A 22089-nucleotide genomic window follows, 5' to 3' on the forward strand; every position below is an offset into this window, starting at 1 on the left:
GCCATCAATGTGTACTTACGATGGGGAATTGTTTAATTTGGAGGATGGGGAATTGTTTTAATTTGGACTCTGTGCATGCTCTTTGAGACCGTGACCATTATAGACCTGCATTATACGACTGACAGACAAGAACGTTTGACCTAAAAATATCAAAATCGAAACTACTGCGGAAAAAAGACACCTACATCTTGGATGCCCTTGAGGTAAGCTAAAACATACCAAAATTTAATTTCAAAGTGAACTATCCCTTTAACTGCTGCTTTCTCAGTAATGCTGTCATTTATTTTGTGTGTTTGTTTTGTTATTGAGAGGAAAGCGTGCAGCACATAGGCCTAGGCTATTTACTTATGGCTATTCATCAAAACGTCACTCTCAGCAGCCTGTATGGAGTCAGGACGTTCGTTAACAGTATATTGATGCAAAGGAATTTCCAACATATTTTTTACTTCTAAGCTAAGAACAAAAAACAACTTCGCTGTGAGTATGTCGGAATCACGTTCGGTCTCTTGTACGTTAATAAGATGCTGTCTGCAGTTCACTTAACGGCCACCAGTGTCGCTAATAACAAGGTTTTCTGAATTCTACATATAGCCCCTTTAATCACTTGATTAGAAGTAAATAAGCAAGATTAACTTTAAAATGATCAATTTAAATAAGCAACATCTTGGGGTGTGTGTGGGGTGGGGATGAGAATTTAAGTGATTTTATTACTTTGCTGTACAAGCTCGATTCTGTCACAACTTTACATTGAACATTGATCCACAATCATGCTACTTTATATCAAAACCTGCTGGAAGAAAGTACCACGCAATGATGAAATGAAACTTGATAAAGCTGTTGAATCTTTGGTGAAAAGGAAAAGACAGAAAACAGTGTTCGTCCATGCTGCAAATTTAACATTTCAAGAAATGGAGGACTTGCAAATTTGAATAATTTCTTTCACCTGCAGTGCTAAAATAACTAACAGTCTACTTTCCCTTTCTCTTATGCAACGCAGTATCATCTCATAGTACTTGTCTTCTTTACAATTACAATGGGACCAGGATGCATCAGATTCACATTTAAGGCAAAATGTGTTTGAAAACAGAGAACAGGTGTTCAAGTCAGGGTTTCTTCACTGGATTTTGATGACAAACACTAACAATGTTTTTTTTGTTGTTGTTTTTTTTAATGTTCTTAACATTTGTGAAATTGCTGAATTTCAACACAATGCTGCTCACAGTGAAGAAACAATCTGAATTTAAGTTTAGCTGCACTGTTAGAAATCACAGTGGCCTGCTGGGATACAATCAGCAAAGACATGGTCCCTTGATAAATATGAACAAGTCATTCTAAAAAATAGGTGCCTTTTGAAGTCTGATTAGGTCATTTTTAAAGTAAACTTTTATAAGATCTTTAACATGCTATGTTATATAATGTTTAACCATTAATAAATTATGTGCTATTATATTAATTTCAAGCTACATATAATTTTCACAATATTAACAATATCAGACTGTCAATTTACCCCAATTGACCAATTTGCCCTACTGACAAATATTACAAAATGTAAGTTAAAGTGATTAAAGAACTAGGGTCGACCTTCCCTTGAAGAGATTGCATTCTCTGAGTTTCTCTGAGCTACAGAAGTTGTTTTTTTTATATATATAAAGGGGAAAATATGATGGTAACAGTGCTCACATAACCTTTTTAATATAAGTAATGTGCAATAAAATACAATATATATAGAGGGAGTCTATATATTGTCTATATTTTTTGTTTTACCAAATGTACACAGGCCAGAAAATTAATCCACATGAAGAAAAAAGTTAATATATTTTTGGTCATTTGTTTAAAAATATACATAAAACATTTTAAGTGGCATCGGCTATTCATTGTTAAAGTATTTTTTATTTGATTTTTTTTACATGTGAAGGACTCAAATGGCACCCTTTTTGTAGAATTACCTGAATGATTCTTCTCTGTCAGCATTGTAAATGGTAAATTTCAAACAAACACAAAGAGAAAAGATAAAGTAACAAGTAAGTGCCAAAAACATGTCTTGTAGTTTTGCTTCATACAAAATCATTTAGAACATGATAAATGTGGTCCGTTCTCTAGTTCTGTTCTAAATCTGACTTTCTTTGCTCACTGAATAAAGTACTAAACGTACCACAATACTGAACTAAATATGGAAAATCATGGAGACTGGGGTGGAATAAACATTCACGCACATATATATATACATACACATGTACACATAAAAAAAGTGCCTTTTTGTGCTTCAATTTTTTAAATTCTTCAACAGTTCGAGGGTCTGATCAGGTCACAATGAAAAAGTGTTTGCCATATTAAAGGACTGTAGACAACAATCCAAGTACAGCCTAAGGCCTCACCGGAAATCCATCATAAATCTCTATTTGCTGTGGGCTAGTATGACAAATATCAACGCATAAGACCAAACAAGAGTCACATACAAAGACATGCACACTTCGCATCAGATTTCAAATGATCCATATCTGAAATTTCAGACATCTAACATATTAACAGCACTGATATTACACAAAGTCTGAAAGGAAAAAAAAAACACTTCAAATGACTGTTCTTTGAAATACTTTGAGATAATAATTCTAGGGTGAAATATGATTATTTTGCTATGTTTTGTGTAATATAAGGTAACAAAAACACAAAGTCAGGAGTCCAAAGAGTCATCCAAAAATCTCTGGTAAAACAAAAATGAACTAGTTCATAAATGATATGTAATATGTTGTTATCTTAAGGGACAGTGGCTACCATTTTGGCCAAGTGATAATGACTTATGTGCCCAGGATGGTTGACTACATTGGTATTCCGAAGCTGTATCCACACAGTGTCTGTTTGGTGATGAGTTGGATTTTGAAGTCAGATGAAAACTTCCAACATCAATCCCCATCAATAAATAAAACTTGTTCTTTCAAGAGTAACTTTCTCTGTGGCCAAACATCTTTGTCAAGAGCCATTCCTGCGGGCGCAAGCATGGAGCGCTTTATGATTCATATTGATCGTCACAAGGAAAGGATTGTTTATTCCTTCAACGAGACGTTCAGCCTGGCAGAATAACATTTCAGATTTTACTTGTTTTGTGATGAGCTGTACATAAGGCCAGCCTTGGTTGAATGAAAACTCATTCTCACTTCAAAATGTTATAGATGCTGGTATTCATTTCACAAGAACTCGGAGTGTGTCTCATATAGGGGTTGCTCAAGAGTGCTACATCTTTCTTAGGCACTGAAACGTTCTCCCCACACAGTTTCGGGGTTGTTTTCTCCAACAATTGAATTTATGTTCTGAGGGGATTAACTAAAAATGTATGAGTTTTAAAGAGATTTGGTTCATGGAGGAGAAGGGCAGCAATTCCTGTGCCGTCCAGCAAGGGGCACCAGAAGAAGCGAGACCTCCGAACGGTCTACCTCATGCTGCTGTTGAAGCTTGAGTTGTTGCTACTGCAGCTTTCCTCATATGTGGGAGGCGGCTCTGAAAATTAGAGTAAAAATAAATAAATAAATAATTCTGCATTTAATTTGGTTACATAATCAGTTACAGTCACACTGGGACAGGGTCATGTCTAGTTCATTGAGAGATCTTTAAATGAGAGACTTACATTTGCTGCTACCAAGCAGTGTTGGGTGTAATTCATTACTAAGTCATTCATTACTGTAATTTAATTACTTTTTCCTTGAAAAAGTAAAGTAAGAAAGGGATTACTCTCAATTTTTCTGATTGAATTACAGTTACCTCTGTTGTAATAGCATTAAAACTGTATAGACTATAGAACAGTTCTATATAAAATGATGGTGGATTTAACATCAGAATTTAATGTCTGATGTTAAATTGTATGTTTTTAACGTGACCTCCCTTTAAACACTTTGGTCAATTAAAAAAAAAAAATATTATTCATTTGAAAGAATTAAAAGAGCAGTTTCATGTCTTGTATTGTTCAACTGGTCGAGGTTGATATGGGATTTAGAAAGTAATTAGTAATAAGCAATGTAATACTTTTTAGAGAGAGTAATTAGTACAGTAATCTAATTACACTGTTGAAGATGTAATTAGTAGCTAGTAATTAATGCATTTTTTTTTAGAATACTTAATCCAACGCTGCTACGAGGCTAGACGATCAGTTTTGCTACTATACTTTGGGCCAGTGTAGACTAGTTTAAATAATTTCACATGTAGACAAGTGACAGCTTGTTGCACACTCTTACATATTTGAGGGTTGCAACATTAATCTTAGTTGAAATGTAACCCCATATATAAACTAAATATTAACAGAAGCCTCAGAGTAAAATAGCAGAACGTTTGAATTACAACTAGCTCATGTTTTACATTTACTTTTACTGCACACAAAACTGATCCAAAGTACGGGCATCTCGCTGTTACTTGGATGCAAGTGTTTCAATGCAAAAATAAATAAATAAAAATCACATATTTTCCAGTGTTGTATTAATCTTAGATACAGTTCCGATGTATTATTTACATATTTGAATGTTGTTTTTGTTGTATTTATTGCCATATCAGCTTTAAAGGCTATTAATGTAAACAATGCAAAAAATGCAACACTTAATAAAACTAAACTTACAGAAAAAACAACACTAAACAATTTTGAATATACATAACTCTAAAAAATATATTTCAATATACTTTTAGACAGTTAATTAATTCATATATTAATATAATATATATTTCATGATCACTTACACATACAATTTTCATGGAAATATATATTATTGTTAACAGTTACACAAGTACAAATGACTTTTGCTGTGTTTTTGTCATTTGTATTATTATTTATTTATGTTTTTGTCATTTGTATTATTATTTATTTATTTAATAATTATTTCCGTTTTAGTTTTAGTTATTTTAGTACAAACTAAAACCAATGAAATTTTTAAATGTGGCCTTTGCAACTAGCTGAAGTGAATTTTTATTTTTTTTTTCAGTTAAAATGTATTTTATTTCAAGTGACAAAGGTTTTTTTTATGGTTCTAGTTAACTATAATATCTCGAGTAAAAATAAGTTTGAAACATCATCTGTAACCAGATAAACTGACATACTCTGCTTTTCAATGCTTCTTCTGTTTCCAAATCTGAATGCTGCTTATTAGATCAATGAATAGCAAATTTTTATGCGACTACAAATTACGAAGGCCTTGTGACCTACATTACTATCTACAGTAAGCTTTGCCTTTTGCGCAACTAGATTAAGTATACAGTTAGTAACAAATACTAGTCATTTACATAAGATAAACATTGACCAGTCAACTAGTAAAAAAAATTTGCCTGACGTTGTCATACTCAGATTCTAGTCAGAATATGAGTCTGATACTGCTCCATTGGGCTGTGATTATGGGGCGTGTTTCAATCGAACCAGGAATGAAAATGCCTCTGCACTCAATTGGATAGACCTATAACCAATCAGAGCAACGGAGTAAGTGACGTATGTTTTTCATTCATGTTTCCGATCGACAAATGCCTTGATCGCGGTTCTCTGTTCCTCTTTTAAAATGAATGCGCTGTCGATATCTTCTATAACAGACGCGATGGTGGAATCTACACATCTCAATTCTCCAGCGGCAGTCATCTTTGTTGTAAACGAATTCAACCCAAGCGCTCTTTGGTGACGTGGATGATTACGTTACTGTTGATCATCTGTCCATCATTGTATAAAGCTCGCCCTGACAATTTGATTGGTCCGAACAGCTCTGGTTCGAGCATAGTTGCTCCACAACGGATCAAGTCCAGACCGAACTTCCCGACCTCAAATGTTGTGGGCGGAGCTAAGTTCGGCTGGCATCCAGGCTAAAAAAAATGGGATTCCTTTGAGATCTTTTACAGAACGAGGGTAATGACCTTCTCAAGAATCACTCACCATGTGGGTATTCCCAGGTGCTGTATTCAGGGGGCAGGATGAGAGGACAGGAAGTGGGCACTGGCGTGGAATTACCATCTGTAAAGAAAGGTATGGTGGCCCCTGTGGACAAACAGAACACGGGCGCAGAGCCGTCTGAGGATTGGATGTTCTGCTGGCTCTGTGGCGGGACCGGACCAGACGCGTGACCGGAGAGAGGCATGCCGGACGGGTCCTGCTGAGAATGACTCTTGGTGGGGATCTCCTCGCTGTCTACTCCTCCAGCACCCAGCTCACCCTCCAGGTTGTCCTCTACAGGAGGTGCGCTGGGGACTACGGATGCTTGGCTGAGGCTCGGCATGGCAGGCATCGGGGCGCCGTGAGCAATGGGGTGCGGAATGGAGGGAGTCAAGTTGACGGCAATGTTCCCAATGTATATGGGTAACGTGACCACAGCCTCAGGAGATTTTAAGGAAACCTGCGAGGAGACAATTTCTCAGACGCACTTCATGATATTAAGCTATGATGAATCTAAAATTGAAAGACTACAGCAGTGCAATCTAAAAATATACTAAAGCAATAGTTCACGCAAAAATGAAAATCATACGTTCATGAGATTAAAAAAAAATCAATGTCGGGTTAGTGCACAAATCCTTATTTTGAGTTGTATTTTTTATAATGAATGATCTGTTACAATGACTAAATTGATTTGAATGATTTCTTCATGAATCAGACTGATTTGGTTTTTCGAAAATCATCGAGCCGAATCTTTTCAATGAACTGGTTGATTCAGGCCATAAAACTACTCTGAATAATTGATTCACAAATCAGACTGATTCAGTTCTTGAATTCAACTCACTGAGTAAGAACTTTTTAATTAATCAGTTGATCTGGTTTACAAAACTACTTTAAATGTTTCTCGAAATGAGCTTGCTGAGTCAAAATGTTTTGATCCACTGATAAAATTTATCTGAATGATTAGTTCATGAATCAGACTGATTTGGATAGTCAAAAAATCATCTCAGTGAGTCTTCAAAAATCTTTTCTGTGAAATGGTTGATCCAGGTCACAAAAGTGCTCTGAATGATTCATTCATGAATCAGACTAATTCAGTTTTCGAAATAAACCCACTAAGCCAGAACTTTTCAATGAATCAGTTCATCCGGTTCACAAAACTGCTCTGAATGATTCATTCATGAATCAAACAGTTCCAACAAAAGGAGAAAGTTTGGAGTCACATGAAGGTGAGCAAATGATGAAGATGAAGTTTTTTTCTCCATGTAGAGCTACGTTTAAGATTTCCTGTCTCATACCTGGATAAAATACTCAATGTCAATGAGGCTGCAGCCAGTGAGGCCTGACTGAGGAAGAGGAGGGACTATGATCTGTTCTCTCCACTCTGCATGTTTGCCACCTTTCACCCCGGCACCCTCGACCTCTGCTATGGGCCGCAGATCGAACACTGGCCGCTTTGTCTTATATGACACTCTCTGCACAGACATACACAGTTATAATGAGTGCCATTATCTGACAATTTTACATTATATGTATATTAAATCATCAACCACAATTCTTGGAAAATGTATTATTTTTTTATTATACTTTTTCTTACCTGAATAAGGCTGGCCATCACATAGCCGGTGTCTTTACCAGACTTGTTATGGATTTCAGTAGATAATTTAATAATCTGTCCAGGAGTGTATCCTCTCAGATCACTGCAAGCCTTCAGCATGAGCGTGCCTGTTTTTACCAGGAGGTAGGTAAACTTTTTTGTTGTCACAGCACAGCTGGGTTGCTGGGAAAACAAGGGCAGATAGGAATTGGTAAGCAAGACAAAAAAAATATTTGTGCCAGGATAATGAGATATTATATTGTAAAATATGTGTGTTTATATTATTTTCATAATACCTTATTTTATTGGGGGCATAGCTAATCAATAAATGTTGGTGAAGTCTCACCTCTATGTCTGGCAACTCATTGAGGTTGAGCACATTGAGAAGGTAGAAGGGTCGCTGGGTCTTGTAGTCCTTTGAGAAACGTGGAGTGTCAATAAAAGCCCTAATTTTGTACAAAATCTTCCCAAACGGGCCTTCGAACGAGGTTGGAACGGATGCTACAATGGACATAAAATAAGTTTACTTAATTACACATTGCAACTTTAATGAACAACATGTACTACTATACGGTTAGAGTTAGGATTGGGTTAGCAGCATGTAATTATTTCCTGTTATTTCTTTGCAACGTGTAACGTGCAACAAGGACACTGTAAAATTAAGTGTTACCGAAGTTATTTTGGACTTGTCAAAAGCTTTCCTATTCAAGCCACCTTATAAAATAATCATGTCTTTGACAAAAAGACCAGAATGCTGAATAATGACAGGATGATGTTAGAGCTCACAAATCAATAAAATGAATCAATACAACTCTAAGTGCTGTCATTCTAAAGCTGTTCTAGAAGCAAAACATAAGCAGATGCTCTGACAGATGAATAGATAATAGCAAACCACACAAATTCAACCAAAACAACCCACTGATATTAAATAGAGTTATCTCTATTTCTCAATTTTTGTATTTGCATGTTTTATGCCAAATGGATTCCTGATTAATGGGCTGGAAAGCCCCTGTTTTGATCAGATCCTTGTTCATACAATCTGTCAGCAGAGGGCGCAGCTGCAGACTCATTAAGTAGCCAGGAATGTTGCTGTCCTGCCTCCCCTTAATAGCTCATCATGGGGCATGTGTTTGTGCAGGAAGGGGCAGGCCCATAACAGGAATAATTTTTTACAGCGAAGGTTAAAATTAAACCCTTCTTCCAGCCTCTCATCCTGCCTGAGTGTTCTCCGTATATTGCACACATCATCCTCATTTAATGGCAAACATTACGTTTCTCTGAATGAAAATGCTCTTTAAAATTCAAATGAAAAAATTAAAGAGAGTTACCTGGAATGAGAAACTGAAAAGGAAAGCTGTGCTCACCAGCTGACAGAATACCTGTAATGGCAGAGAAAAGTGTATATGTCAATTATAATATAGTTTTGTGACATTTCTAACTATTAATGTCAAGTATTACTGTTTGATAATGATATCAGTGATAGTGTTACTGAAAGTGTGCATATCTAATTTAGAATAATATCAACTAAAAATCATATAAGCACAGCAGATGTCATTAAGTACTTCACTATCATGAGAAAACAGTGTATTGTGGAGGTGGAGGTCTTGTTAGTCAGAATGACTCAAATAGGATGGCGTATCTGGGTAGATAAGCATACAGACAGTTGTCACAATGCCTTCTTCTGTGCTTTCTACCTGGGGATTTCCACAACCTCAGAGATTATTCACAGAACTGAAAGGATTTGCATTCACATTGTAAATATACTGTAACTTGAATAAAGCACTGCGAATGTACATGTGAATGCGCATGAGCTACAGCGTGCTCTGCCTGTGCTTGTTTATCTAATCGTTCATATTTGGCAGTAAAATCACATTGCAAGGGTGTTGTCTGATTTGAAAAATGTACTTGAGTTAATGTGCGAGGAAAAAACGAGATTAGTTAACACCAGCCATCATTACTGTATAAATCTGTTCTTGTTTATAAGTCGCAGTCCCCGACAGGAAAAGGCCTCTTAGAGAAAATGATGGGAAATTCACTGACACAAGCAGCTCGGAGAGCAGACATGAAGTATCAACTGTCTGTTTGAGCTACACTTGCAGAGTTTGTCAGGAAGTAAGTCCTCAAAAAAGAGGCATTATTTCAGGACCTAGGGTTGACTAAGGCCACACTAGCCTAGCTAACAGCTTATATACATCATTTACTGTACTAAAAAAATGACATTTAGCAGACACTTTAACCAAAGTTGCTTGCAATATATGAATTCATACAAATTAAGAACAAAACAACACACATAGCCATGGCAAACTCCATGTCTATTTATGTTTTGACCTCAATAATTTCAAATCAGTTCATACAACAGTTTTAATGCGTTGTCAGGTTTATGTTTGATAGTTATCAGTTTACTGTTGTGATGTAAAACAGGTACTGCACAAACACAATGCCATCTATTTCTAGAAACGAAACCTGTTCAGGCTACAGAATATCACATGATAAATATCTGACATTCCGCTTAAATTAATTAATGATTATGACACATACATTTTAATTGTCCCAAATAAGCCAAGAATGTTTGTGACAAGTGGAACATGTGTGAAGAGACGTCACCATCACGCGTGCAGCATTTTCCTTCAAATAGTTAATGGAAATACATAGATACAGATCTACGTGTCGTCAGCAGCAAGAGGTCACACGAGGTAATGTGTTACCGCTGGAGCTCTTTCATAAAGTGCTGTCACATTGAAAAGGAGGAAGGGGAGATGATTGCAACCCCTTCAACGGTCAATTTAAAGGGATAGTGCACCCAAAAATGAAAATTCTGAACCACTGACTCACCCTCATGTTGTTCCAAACTTGTATTGGAACAGTAATTTTGAAGAATGTTTGGACTGTTTTTATCCATTCAATGTAAGTCAGTTTGGTTCGAGACAACACCGGACCCCATTGACCATTTTTCTAAATTTGTGTTTCACAGTAAAAGAAAGTCATACAGATTTGGAACGACATGGGTAAATGGTTTGGAATTTTTATTATTGGGTGCACTCTCCCTTTAATTTTGTCAGAACCATACCGTGCCAATTTTCAAATCTCAGACAAGTAAAGGCATATCAATCCACCTCAACCGCCCTGACCATCAGAGTTTCTGTTACTGAGCAATGAAGACAGGAATTCGAACCCTTAATGGGCAGACAGCATTAGTTCCTGGCAGCCAGCATAAGAAACATTCAGCATCTCTTTTATCTCTGTTGGCCTGTGGGGTAAGATGAGCACTGTTACCCAGCACATCTGTCCCCGCTGCTGATTCAGACAGCCGGGCTGCTAAAAGGTCTCATAGAAAGGGGTCGTAGACTCGTAGGACAAGCTTGGGCATGTGAACTAACAAGCACTCAAGACAGGAAAAGGCCTGCCGGGACACATACACCAAGAGCTCACACTTCACCTCATGGCAGAACTTAATGACACTGTGTGACCTGAACACAGGGGTGAGAGACAGAGAGATACTGTAGAAAGAAGTAGAGAGAATAACAGTCGGGTTCAAGAAATAAAAATACTATTCATGTTCTTTTTTTTTCTTTTCAATAATTTATAAACTGTTAAAGACAGACCTACTCTGAGCTATAACACAGTTGTAAATCAATGGTCAATGCTATATATGGTATATTTATAATATAATAATGGTATATATATATATATATTGGGGGGGGGGGGTATTTTATAATTTCACCAATTTCCATTTCACCAATACTATACTTGACCAATTGGTGTATACTATACTTTTATACGTCTATATATGTTTTTTCAGGGTGTGTATTTCAGGTTACCAGCAGAATTCCTAATGAAAAACTACATTACCTAATGAAGTTTTTCCTAATAGTCATTAGTAGTTTCATTAGTAGTTTTCCTAATGAAAAACTACATTACCTATGATTCTGTCATTTGCAATTTGCAGAAATTATTTTATAATTTCACCAATTTCCATTTCACCAATACTATACTTGACCAATTGGTGTATACTATACTTTTATACGTCTATATATGTTTTTTCAGGGTGTGTATTTCAGGTTACCAGCAGAATTCCTAATGAAAAACTACATTACCTATGATTCTGTCATTTGCAATGCTTCATAGGATTGTAGTTTTTACCTTTCTTAAATTCGTAAATTCGTCTTTTTGCCTGATTTTCAAATACTATTTTTCTTCATAAGTATGTAATGTTATGTTATGTTATAAGTTTGTAATGTTATGAAGTTTGAATGTTATGATATAACTGGTTGGTTTGGTTCATTGCTTTCCCCTACGGGAAAAATACTTGCGAAACCAAGTCAGCTGAAAAAGAGGGAAGGCACTGTTGCAATTTTGCGGCGTTCTGCTGGGTAACCCCACCCACTGTGAAATCTTATTGGTCCAAAGCATCGAGCATCTTCTGATTGGCAGTGACTTTGTCATGTTGCACAGCAGTTTCATGCTCAATGCAGTCAGAAAGCTTGGAACTTGTCACATCTTGTAACAAAATAGCTAAAGAGTAGCTAGAGAGTCACATAATTTAAATTTGTGGGGCAAAAGAAAACACCAGCCATTATTTTTTAGCAATAATAAAGTGTTGTTTCCATGCAGTCCCTCCATCACAGATAGTCCCAAACTTAAATCACTAGCAGAGAGCAGTCTTAAAGCTTAATGATTGGCTAACACATAGACATTTTTTTTTTGTTGAGTGTTGACCAAGCCTAAGGCTGTCACAGTCACAGACACAACATATTTTTCTCAAGACATCTATTACACTGATATCTCTCAGGTAGTAGGGACCTACTAAGGCTTTAAACTAGATTGGAGGCTTCATCTGTATCCTCTTAAGTACAGACATTTCCTACAGCCTACAGCTACACATTCACCTGAAAGAATCAGTTTTATCATAAATAACAGAACACACATGCTCTTTAAACATCATCTCTATGCCAACAGATCGGTTATAATTATCATGCGGACTGTTCAAAGAAAACAAATGAAAGGTTTCCTGTTTAAAGGGATAACTCGTATCTAACATACCTACAGGGTTTTGTGATACCTGACACATTCAGACAGACAGGAAGAAAGCAGAAAGACACGTACTCAGAGCAGGAAACCTTTCAGACTCAAGCAGTTGATCAAGCAATATGAATTTAAGAGGTAAACAATGAAGTCCTCCAAAGTGAGGAAGGTTTTTTTTTTGTAGACTGGAGCCACAGAAAGAATATTTTGACTAATACTATTAAGAATGATTGAATTTCTAGAAAAAAAGAAAGCTGAAATTAAATGAGATGATGAATGGAAGTTGGTCTTACCTTTATCGGCCACAGACAGCGTGCTGCTCAAGTACTTCTCCTCAAGCATCCATGATGCATCATTCAGCTTGGACGAGATGCCACACGACCCCACACAGTTGACTTTGATGGCTGCAAGAGGCCAGAGACACAATTAAACTTTTGATAATCTCATTTAAGACAATTAGCTTACTTCAGGGGGGTGCTCAAAGTTCAACTTTGCTATTGTCATGACAGAGAACAGACTGAATTTAGGCTTTTATTTCACTTATAAGCACCGATCAGCGAACATAAACAGAAACTCAACCGAACCTGCCTGACGCACGAGAACAAACCTCATGGTTCTTGCGGAAGCTCAAACGTGCTGCGTAACAGGAGAATGAACCTCATTGGTTCTCGCTCTTTGAGCAAGCATGCTTGAGCTTCCGTTTACCACAACTGATGTGTGCGGTTGGTGAATGTTTATTATATGTGAATAAAAGGCCTAAATTAAATCTGTTCATCATATAAAGTGATCATGTCTCTCCAGAAAATTTTAATTAAACCTCTCAATTCATATGGATTTTTTTTTTACGATCTCTTTATAAACTTGTTGAAGCGTCAAGATGGTTGTTGCGTAGAGTGTCAATGGAGGGACAGAAAGCTCTAAGATTTCATTTAAATATCTTCATTTGAGCTCCAATGATGAACAAAAGTATGGTTTTGGGACAACATAAGAATGAGTAAATGATGACAGAATTTACTTTTATTTTATTTTATATTATGTTTTATATTTATTTAGAAGTACATATGCACAAATTTATTTTAAATGATCTGCATGAGTATTCTATTCATAGTTTTTTTTCTAAAAATATCAAACAATAAATACAAATAATAGTTTCATGTTAAAGAAATATTATTTATGAAAGAAAACCATAAAACCAATTAATATCCGACACACCTTGGTACACCCGTTCAACCTCTGATAAGGTTGTTTGCTGTTGGCAAAACTTCCTCCACACCCTCATAAAAAGACTTCTTTTAAACCATTTAAGACAAAGAAATGACGTAAGGATGTAAATGACGTATATCGCTTTGGATTTTCCCAACAGATCTAGTGTCATGTACTTGATGGCTAGATCAACACAGATGAATGGAATGTTGAAATGTTGAATAGCAATGCCGACTGTTTTCCTTTTTTATTGAACAACCTGTCTAACTTCTACTGATCCACGGAACAGACATTCCGTACGAAGTAAACATTCACTCAGAAGGCCCATTGTCTGTGCCGAGGAGAAACACCCATCCTTATTTGCATTATAATTGCTTGATGCTAAGCTCTCCACACAGGCTTTAACACAGTGTACCCAGAAACATAAACTGAACGTACAAAACCCAGACAGACCAACGTCAGACAATTTAAAGACCAAATTTCAGGTTGAAATAAATCAGCCTGGAGGTCAAGGCCACAATTTACAGACAAAAGCATTTGCATCTGTATGGCTGTAGCGTTGGTGCTTTTGCCTTTGTTGTGTAACACGGTGTAGAGATTAATGTTTATTTTGTGTGACTTTGTGAAGTTTTTAGGTCAAAATGAATGCTCAGACAAACATAAACACCTTACACTACCCTGTCACGCAATTCACAAATACACAGTGCGCTCAATTCTGAATTTGAGTGAAAAGAGAGACAAACTGACTAAGCCATGTGACCACATGCTGATTTGATTATGTAATGGGTAAAGCCCAGGGAATCTCAATTGGATTGAATCAAAACAGCAAACGCCATCATTACAGCTTTATCATCACAACATAAAACTCAGTAAGAAACCATCTCAAAACATGTAAACAACCCTTATGGTTTTCCACAAGCCTGCAGTCTTGGTACATCAAATTTCACATTTGCATAAAAAAAAAAAAAAAAAAAAAAAAAACGATACAGCAACACTGTGGAAAAAGACAAAGCAACACTGATATAAAGAAGAATGCGAGAGATATAAAAAACAGATGTCAGTGGCACTTCTTAGTGGGGTTGACTCAATACCACATTTATGCCTTTGGAACAATTTTTTAAATACATATGCTTAACAGAGATTTGTATATCATTTAACAAGAAAATACTAAACCAACATTTGAAATACACATACAAATCTGTCATACACAGGAAACCTAAAGGAACATGGTGATAATGTTAATGTGATAATAAAAATATGAGATGATAGGAAAAATCATATTTTAATTATTATGTGTGTAAACTTTTCAGGGAAAGCCTTGAAATTTAATTTCTTTCTCCCACCTTGTTATTTCCATGACAAATGGTTTGCAAGCGAATGCAAGTGTCTTGGGGAAACCACCATTTTTTTTTTTTTGCAAACGAACACAAAGTTTCACCACAACCCTTTTCCCCCTTTTTGGTGGAAAAGCAAAATGTTTTGTGAGAGAACCCAAAAGGATTGACATATATAATTTTTCCTTCCATTTGTGGTGTATTTCTTATTGAAACAATAAGTTGGGGCAGAACACATTAAAAGGTTCATCCCTTTTTTTACATCACAACTGTGAACCATTATGCTATTGCTAGCCGACTAGATATTATATAACTAGAGAGACTATTCAACATTCGATTGGAAATATTTTAATACACCCTTGAGTACAAGAGGAGTCATCAGTATTTCTAGTTCAGTCCCCCAGATGACAAATATTATTCATTTTAAATGCATATATCTGCTAAAAGCTAGTTTTGTCATTGTTTATATATACATTAGCATACATTTTACCACAAAGCTAATGGACATGAACTGAAAACCACTCAGGGTAAGAGAGGTCACATTACACTCATCACAAATGAAACCGGGTATCATTTTCTCAGAGAAAAAATGTCAGTTTGCATTTTCAGACAGAAGCAGAAGGGGGTTCAAATCACGGCTGGGGAATGTTAAAGCCTGTTTGTGTGCGGCCGGCACAGGCTAAAGCAGCATCATTTCACCACAGACATAAAACATTGGTGGCAGATGGTAGCATATCACTGGACCGGGCAGGTGCCCTCGCTGGCACACTGGTATGAATGCCCCTTCCATCTCTAGCACAAATAAGACGACAAAATCCAAAGGAAAGAGAGTCCTCTGAGTATCAGACGATTCATGAACGAATAAATAGGCATTAAAGCACTGGTGCCATCTGCTGTGTGCCATCTGGGCACTTTTGCTGGCATGAGGAAACTTTATGCTTGCTGACTATATTTTACCACTATATACTAAAAAATGCAGTAATGAAAATTAAAACACTATATTGTGGTGGTGAAGAATAATAATTTAAATTTAGACTGAATCACTAATGATTCAATCAGACAGATTTGATTCACTTAAAGTACAGATTTGAAAGAATGATTCATTCACAAATCACACATAAATATGGCACATTTTATTTCTAGCAGAATAAATGTTAGAAAATAAAATGTAAAAATTATATTTATTTATTTATTAAATTAATTAATTTTAACATCTTTTTTCCAGACCTAGAAAATATTATTTAATTTTTAATTAATTTCCAGATGTTCCATGACCATGAAAAACCTTTAGCTAACATATTTAAACAAAGAAATAATATATGAAATAATAAAATAAGGAAATATAAAAAAAATATCTAATATGTAAAATAGAATATATGTTTGCATTGCCAGATGTTTTGAACCCCTGTAAAACACAGACTAAGTGATTCACTCCATGACAAGCATTACTGTATCAGACATGACTTAAACACTCAAATATCACAGGAAGTAACAACCAAACACAGGATGCAAGACACTTTAATTCTGTTCGGAAGTGTAAAAAAGGTCAAGCTGACAGTAAACGTGCCCATTAAAATGAAAACAGTTCTTGCGCAACATAGTAAGGCCAGCTGGATTCATTATGGCGTCATACGAACAAAAGAGCAAGATGGAAATGAAGCTTTAATGAAATGGAAATAAGCCTAACAGAGTGAGAGTGAGAATGTAGCATGTGTGTGTGTGTGGTTTATGTTTGCTGTTACTATTACAACATCTCTGTCATGTATTCAGTCTTCCATTAGATTCAACGGTTCAGCAACTGACATTTCACAAGGTTTCACATTGTCTTATTTTATGATCATAGATGACAAATTCTTCCAAACCTCTATATCTTCTGTGAAACACGAAAGGGGAAATTCTGAAGAATTTATAACATGAATTGGCACTGGAGACTTTAAGCTTCAGATAGGATGTAAATGCACAATAAAAGTGTAACAAAAGTAGCTCATATGCTCTATATTGTCATATGACAGCATTGAGTGAGAAACCAACCAAAATTTAAGCCGTTATTCTCTGAAAAAGCATTCCAAACATGAGAGTTTGTGAATTAATCTTTCTTATGAATTGGATCTTTTCAATGAATCAGTTGATCTGATTAGCAAAACCTGTCTGAATGATTCTTCATGAATCAGACAGCGATTCTTTCATTAAATTTCATTCATCTTATAAGTGGATGTCAAGAAGTGAATACTGACTCAAATTTCAAGTCTTCTTCTCAGCTAAATCTATTGTATGACTTAAAAAGGCTTATGAACCACTTTTATGATATTTGTACTTATGATGTTTTTGCATTGTTTTTGTAGCTCAAAAAAGGCATCAATTCCCATTCATTGACACTGCATGGAAAAGAGCTGCCAAAACATTTAAAAAAAATGTTTCACCTCTTTGTCTTTTACAGAGGAAAGAAGGTCATACGAGTTTGGGAAAACATGAGGGTGAGTAAATGATGACAGAAAACGCATTTCTGGATTAAATATTTCTTTTAAGCTGTACACTGTGTGCTGGGATCTGACTCAGAGTCTACAGGGGGACACGCTGGAGTTGGTCCAGGCCTCTTGGCAGCTTACATGGTTCAGCGCATGTGTCAGAGAAGCACCGCAGTGGGCGTTCAGAGCGTCTGCTGTGTTTAACGCAACCCTTCCACATGGGAAGACAGCGTGGGCTGAACCTGCTTCCTAACACATGCAGCGTAAGCAACACTTCCGCCAGTCATCAGACGACTGTGAGAAACTCCTCACCCACCGATTATCAGCGAGTTTATATCTACGAATACTACATACCTATTTGTGAACCTCTTCAAAAACACTCTTTTCTAAACACTAACCTGATTGAAACCAACAAAGAGAATTCTCCTAAAAATATTAGATCTAACACAAAGGTGTATCTCTTTACAATACGATACTGTCCAGTGCCGCCCATGTCCTTTGAGAATGTCCCTTCCCTAGGACAGGAATTTATGAGGTCTTTGTTACATTACACAATTAAGAGTTTTAGATATTGAGTAACAGGCTCTAAATGTTTTAGCAATGTTTTAGACCATAAAACCTCCTTTAAGAAACATCTAAAAGCTTATACTACAAGACAGCTGTTTAATTGTTGCTTCCTTAATTTAAAGTTGGCATGAAAGTCTCGTTAAAGTTGCAAATGTATTTTCTTCCATATTTTGGGAAGAAAATCGATATATATCGATTCATCGATACTTGATTTTGTCCATCGGGTATTAATTCGATTGTTGGATCGTTGTGGTTTGATACTGCTGTGCTGTCATGTGAGTGACAGGTTGTCCCGTCCTTGCGCCATGTCATCAGAGAGGAGAAGAGATGTCACTGCAAAAGTGAGGGGAAGTTATTTTGATGAAAGTTTACGAGGCACATGAATGTTAAAAAATAATGATGTGTACAGATAAATCATTTATAATAAATACTGCAATATTCCATTAAAAAAAATCAAGAGTTATCCATTTTGATTTCATGGTGACTTTAACTTAAAACACTGATTACATTTCAGTATAAAACGAATATTTAACTTTTTTCCAGAAATGTAAAAATGTTGAGTGTTCTGTATAAAATAAAATAAAATAAAATTTTAATAAAATAAAATTTTAATAAAATAAAATTTTAATAAAATACAATTTTAATAAAATAAAATTTTAATAAAATACAATTTTAATAAAAATACAATTTTAATAAAATACAATTTTAATAAAATACAATTTTAATAAAATAAAATAAAATAAAATAAAATAAAATAAAATAAAATAAAATAAAATAAAATAAAATAAAATAAAATAAAATGCTTTAGTAACTGGCAGCTTTGTATCCAATCAGTACGGGGGTAAAATCACTCGTTTTTAAACCGCAATACTAGCCTGGTTAAAACCAGACCATTCTCAGTAGTAACTGAGTTATGGTCTGGCAAAGCTTCATTAATAACTCATTTCCAAAGGGGCGTCACCAACGGACGTCGCTCAAATGCCTCTGGGCGCAATTGGATAGACCTAAAACCAATCAGAGCGATCGTCATCGTATAAAGCCATATGCTGCGTCCCAATTCGCCTAAGTTACACTACGCCAGGGAACGGCAACTGGCGGCCCGCGGGCCAAAACTGGCCCGCCAGCAATATTTTCTGGCCCGCCGGATTATTATGGAAGTCCTAAATGCTGCACAAAACTCTTCCAATACTTGAGAAAAGCCGTAGTCGCGCGGCGATTTCACCGCCGCATACTGTGTGAAACACACATAGGGAATCATGCGGCGCGGGATTACATTTTAAAGTATAACTGTACGTTCAAACTGGACGCGAATAGCGCGTCAAATTCGCGCCTGCCACGTCTAGTTACGCTTGACCACTTTGTGTCCATTCGCGCGTCAAAAGACTGTAGCGGTCAGAACTCTGGTGTACTTTGGACGGAGCGGGCGGTCTGACTGACAATAGCCCATTCCAACACCTTTTGACAGCGTATCCGCACTTAATTCGGACCACCTGTAGGCTACACCTAGCTCTGAGGAGCTGTTTGGTACTGAAACCATTGTCAGCCAACAACATTCTTTTTTTGCAAGGATGTTTGAAATAGTTCGGCAGAAAATAGCCTACTTCATTTGTCAGTAGGGCAATATGATTTTCGTTTAGGTTGCTTAGAAATTTGAGTGATAGGCTGCTTTTGTCCTATTTAATTTATGTTATTTATATTTCATAATTTTTTTCTTTGGCATTTTTTTCTCTGCTGACAGTAGGCCTACAATGTTAAAATAGCGTAATATTTATATTGACAGACCTCCTTAAACCTTAGGTGTGTATGTGTGTGTCCCGAATAAATAATAATAATAAAAAAGGAATAAAGTTCCAAAGTCGGACTGTAAGCGAATGAGGCATGATTCACACCTTTATTAAAATGGCTTCTGTTACCACAATAGTACTTGATCTGTTTTAAATTATTTCCTTGATATATGCTTAAGGTGTTAAATTCAAAATAAAAAATCAAAAATTAAAATTAGTCTAATCCAGTAATACATTTTTTCTATTTTTGATCTGAGTACAATCAGAAAACCCGTCGGTATTTGTTTTTTCATTTTAGTTCAGGAAATAAATAATGGAAAAACAAGTAGTTTTTCATCTTTTTATTTTTGGTTTTAATTTGAAAAAACGATTGAACGAATGATCCACGGACAGTGACGGACCCATCATATTCTGCGATTATAGGCCTATATAAGAGTATTTAATTTGTATCCATAGGCCTACTCTGTGTAGCTGGCCCGCCACCTACTGGCAAAAAAAAATATTGGCCCTCGGCCAAAGTTACTTGCCGACCCCTGCACTACGCCATAAAAGTATGTAACGTTACTCTTTTTGTGAAGAAAAGATATTTACTTTTGAATGTGTAGCAAAAAAGTAGGCAAGCTTTGGGACATACTAGGCTACTTCGTCATCTTTATCGGACGGATCTGTCGCGTGCCCTGGCAATCATCTTGTCACAGTTAAAATCCTCTATTAAATCTAATTTAATTTCCTACCGTTTCGGAGAGAAATGTAGTAGCACGTTCATCTGTCAGTGGGTCTTTCATGGAGACTGTCCTCATGTGTTTGCAATTTGAATATAATAATGCATTTAAAAGTTGAACGGACGTCACTCAAATGCCTCTGGGCGCAATTGGTTAGACCTAAAACCAATCAGAGCGATCGTCATTGTGTAAAGCCCGCCCCAACGTTTCTGATTGGTGCCGTGATTTCGACAGATTAGAAATGGGCTTGAATGAGCTCTTTGCCAGACTACTTGCAGAGCAAATCTAAATTTGCCGGAAGTTGTCTGGGTGTTCCCAGGCTACCGCAATACTTAAAAATGCATGCAAATGATATGTTTTCATGACTGCATAGCACAGCAACGTGACGTTGAGCAATAGTCCAAAATCTCTACCGGTTGAAAAATTTCTACCGATCATGTCTACCAGTATATCACCCACCCCTACCAATCAGTGATGTATTCTGAGACTCGTCAGAGAGAATTTGACCCTTTGACACCACAGAAATGCAACAATGAGTCAGCACGCATGAAGGGCCGCCTTCACTGGCATAGAACATGACAGCTGGGTTTGGGGAGAGACTGATATTTCCTCGTTTACTGTTGATCTGGATACAGTTCAGCTGGAGTGGAGATACACAAAAGAGCTACAGTGTTTTTGACTAAGGTCAGGTTTTTCCTCTTGACAATCCACACAGAAGTCCTTGATCCCTAGGCCAAAACACAAATGAGGACTGCATCACAGCAGACACAACGTCGATTTAAAATGGCCAAGAGCGTCATTAATGAGATTAATAGAACTGATTGAGAGAAGAAAATTCCAACAAAAGGCTTTCATTCAAACAGAAGACAGCATCATGTGACTATGACGGTGTGATGCAGTCAACAGATGATATAATATAACCCTTCAAATGTCTGTTTGAGATCAGACTCCGTAATTGTTTGGTTTCAACCAACAGCTGGAAGCAATGAACTGGTTTATTTCACCAGAGAATGTGTGCCACTGACACACTGACTACATCACCACCGCACAACACAATGAATGACTTTATAGAAAACATTATGCGCCTCACAATGACACAAAGTTTAACCACAGATGGATGAAACTTTCTGCCTTCTTCCCATCTAAATCATGATAGAAGTGCAACACACTAGACATTATAGAAGGAAATGAATGAGAAGAATACTTCAAGAAAATCAGCGGTTTTGAACAACATAAGGATGTATAAATGATTACAGAATATGTTCATTATGTCGGCTTAACTGAATACACGATGTTTACTAACCACATAACTTGTAATATCTTATATATTACAGCCATATGGACATTCATTTCTGACTGATGACAGAATAATTGTGAAAACCACTATACAATTAAACTACTGAATTGAACTAAAAAGTAACATTAAATATTTTGCAGATGCAACAAACTGAATAGTGAGGCTGCAGTCTCACTTTGCATTTCATCATCGACTAAGGAACTCCATTATCCTCGAT

At 36.3% G+C, this 22089-nt stretch overlaps 1 protein-coding gene across 1 annotated transcript in view; it reads right to left on the reverse strand.

Annotated features, from left to right (window-relative positions):
* Positions 1-669: 669 nt before the first annotated feature.
* Positions 670-22089, reverse strand: part of arrdc1b (arrestin domain containing 1b) — a 39011-nt gene continuing 17591 nt past the window's right edge. The window contains exons 2-8 of the mRNA XM_081391073.1: positions 12794-12904; positions 8807-8857; positions 7825-7979; positions 7479-7661; positions 7180-7356; positions 5888-6344; positions 670-3492 (exon numbers count right to left, since the gene is read on the reverse strand). Coding sequence (XP_081247199.1) covers positions 3425-3492; positions 5888-6344; positions 7180-7356; positions 7479-7661; positions 7825-7979; positions 8807-8857; positions 12794-12904 — 1202 coding nt within the window. The 3' untranslated portion in view covers positions 670-3424. The remainder of the gene's footprint in view (positions 3493-5887; positions 6345-7179; positions 7357-7478; positions 7662-7824; positions 7980-8806; positions 8858-12793; positions 12905-22089) is intronic.

The sequence above is a fragment of the Scardinius erythrophthalmus genome, assembly GCF_964197995.2.
Source record: "Scardinius erythrophthalmus genome assembly, chromosome: 17".
NCBI classification, from domain to species: Eukaryota; Metazoa; Chordata; class Actinopteri; order Cypriniformes; family Leuciscidae; genus Scardinius; species Scardinius erythrophthalmus.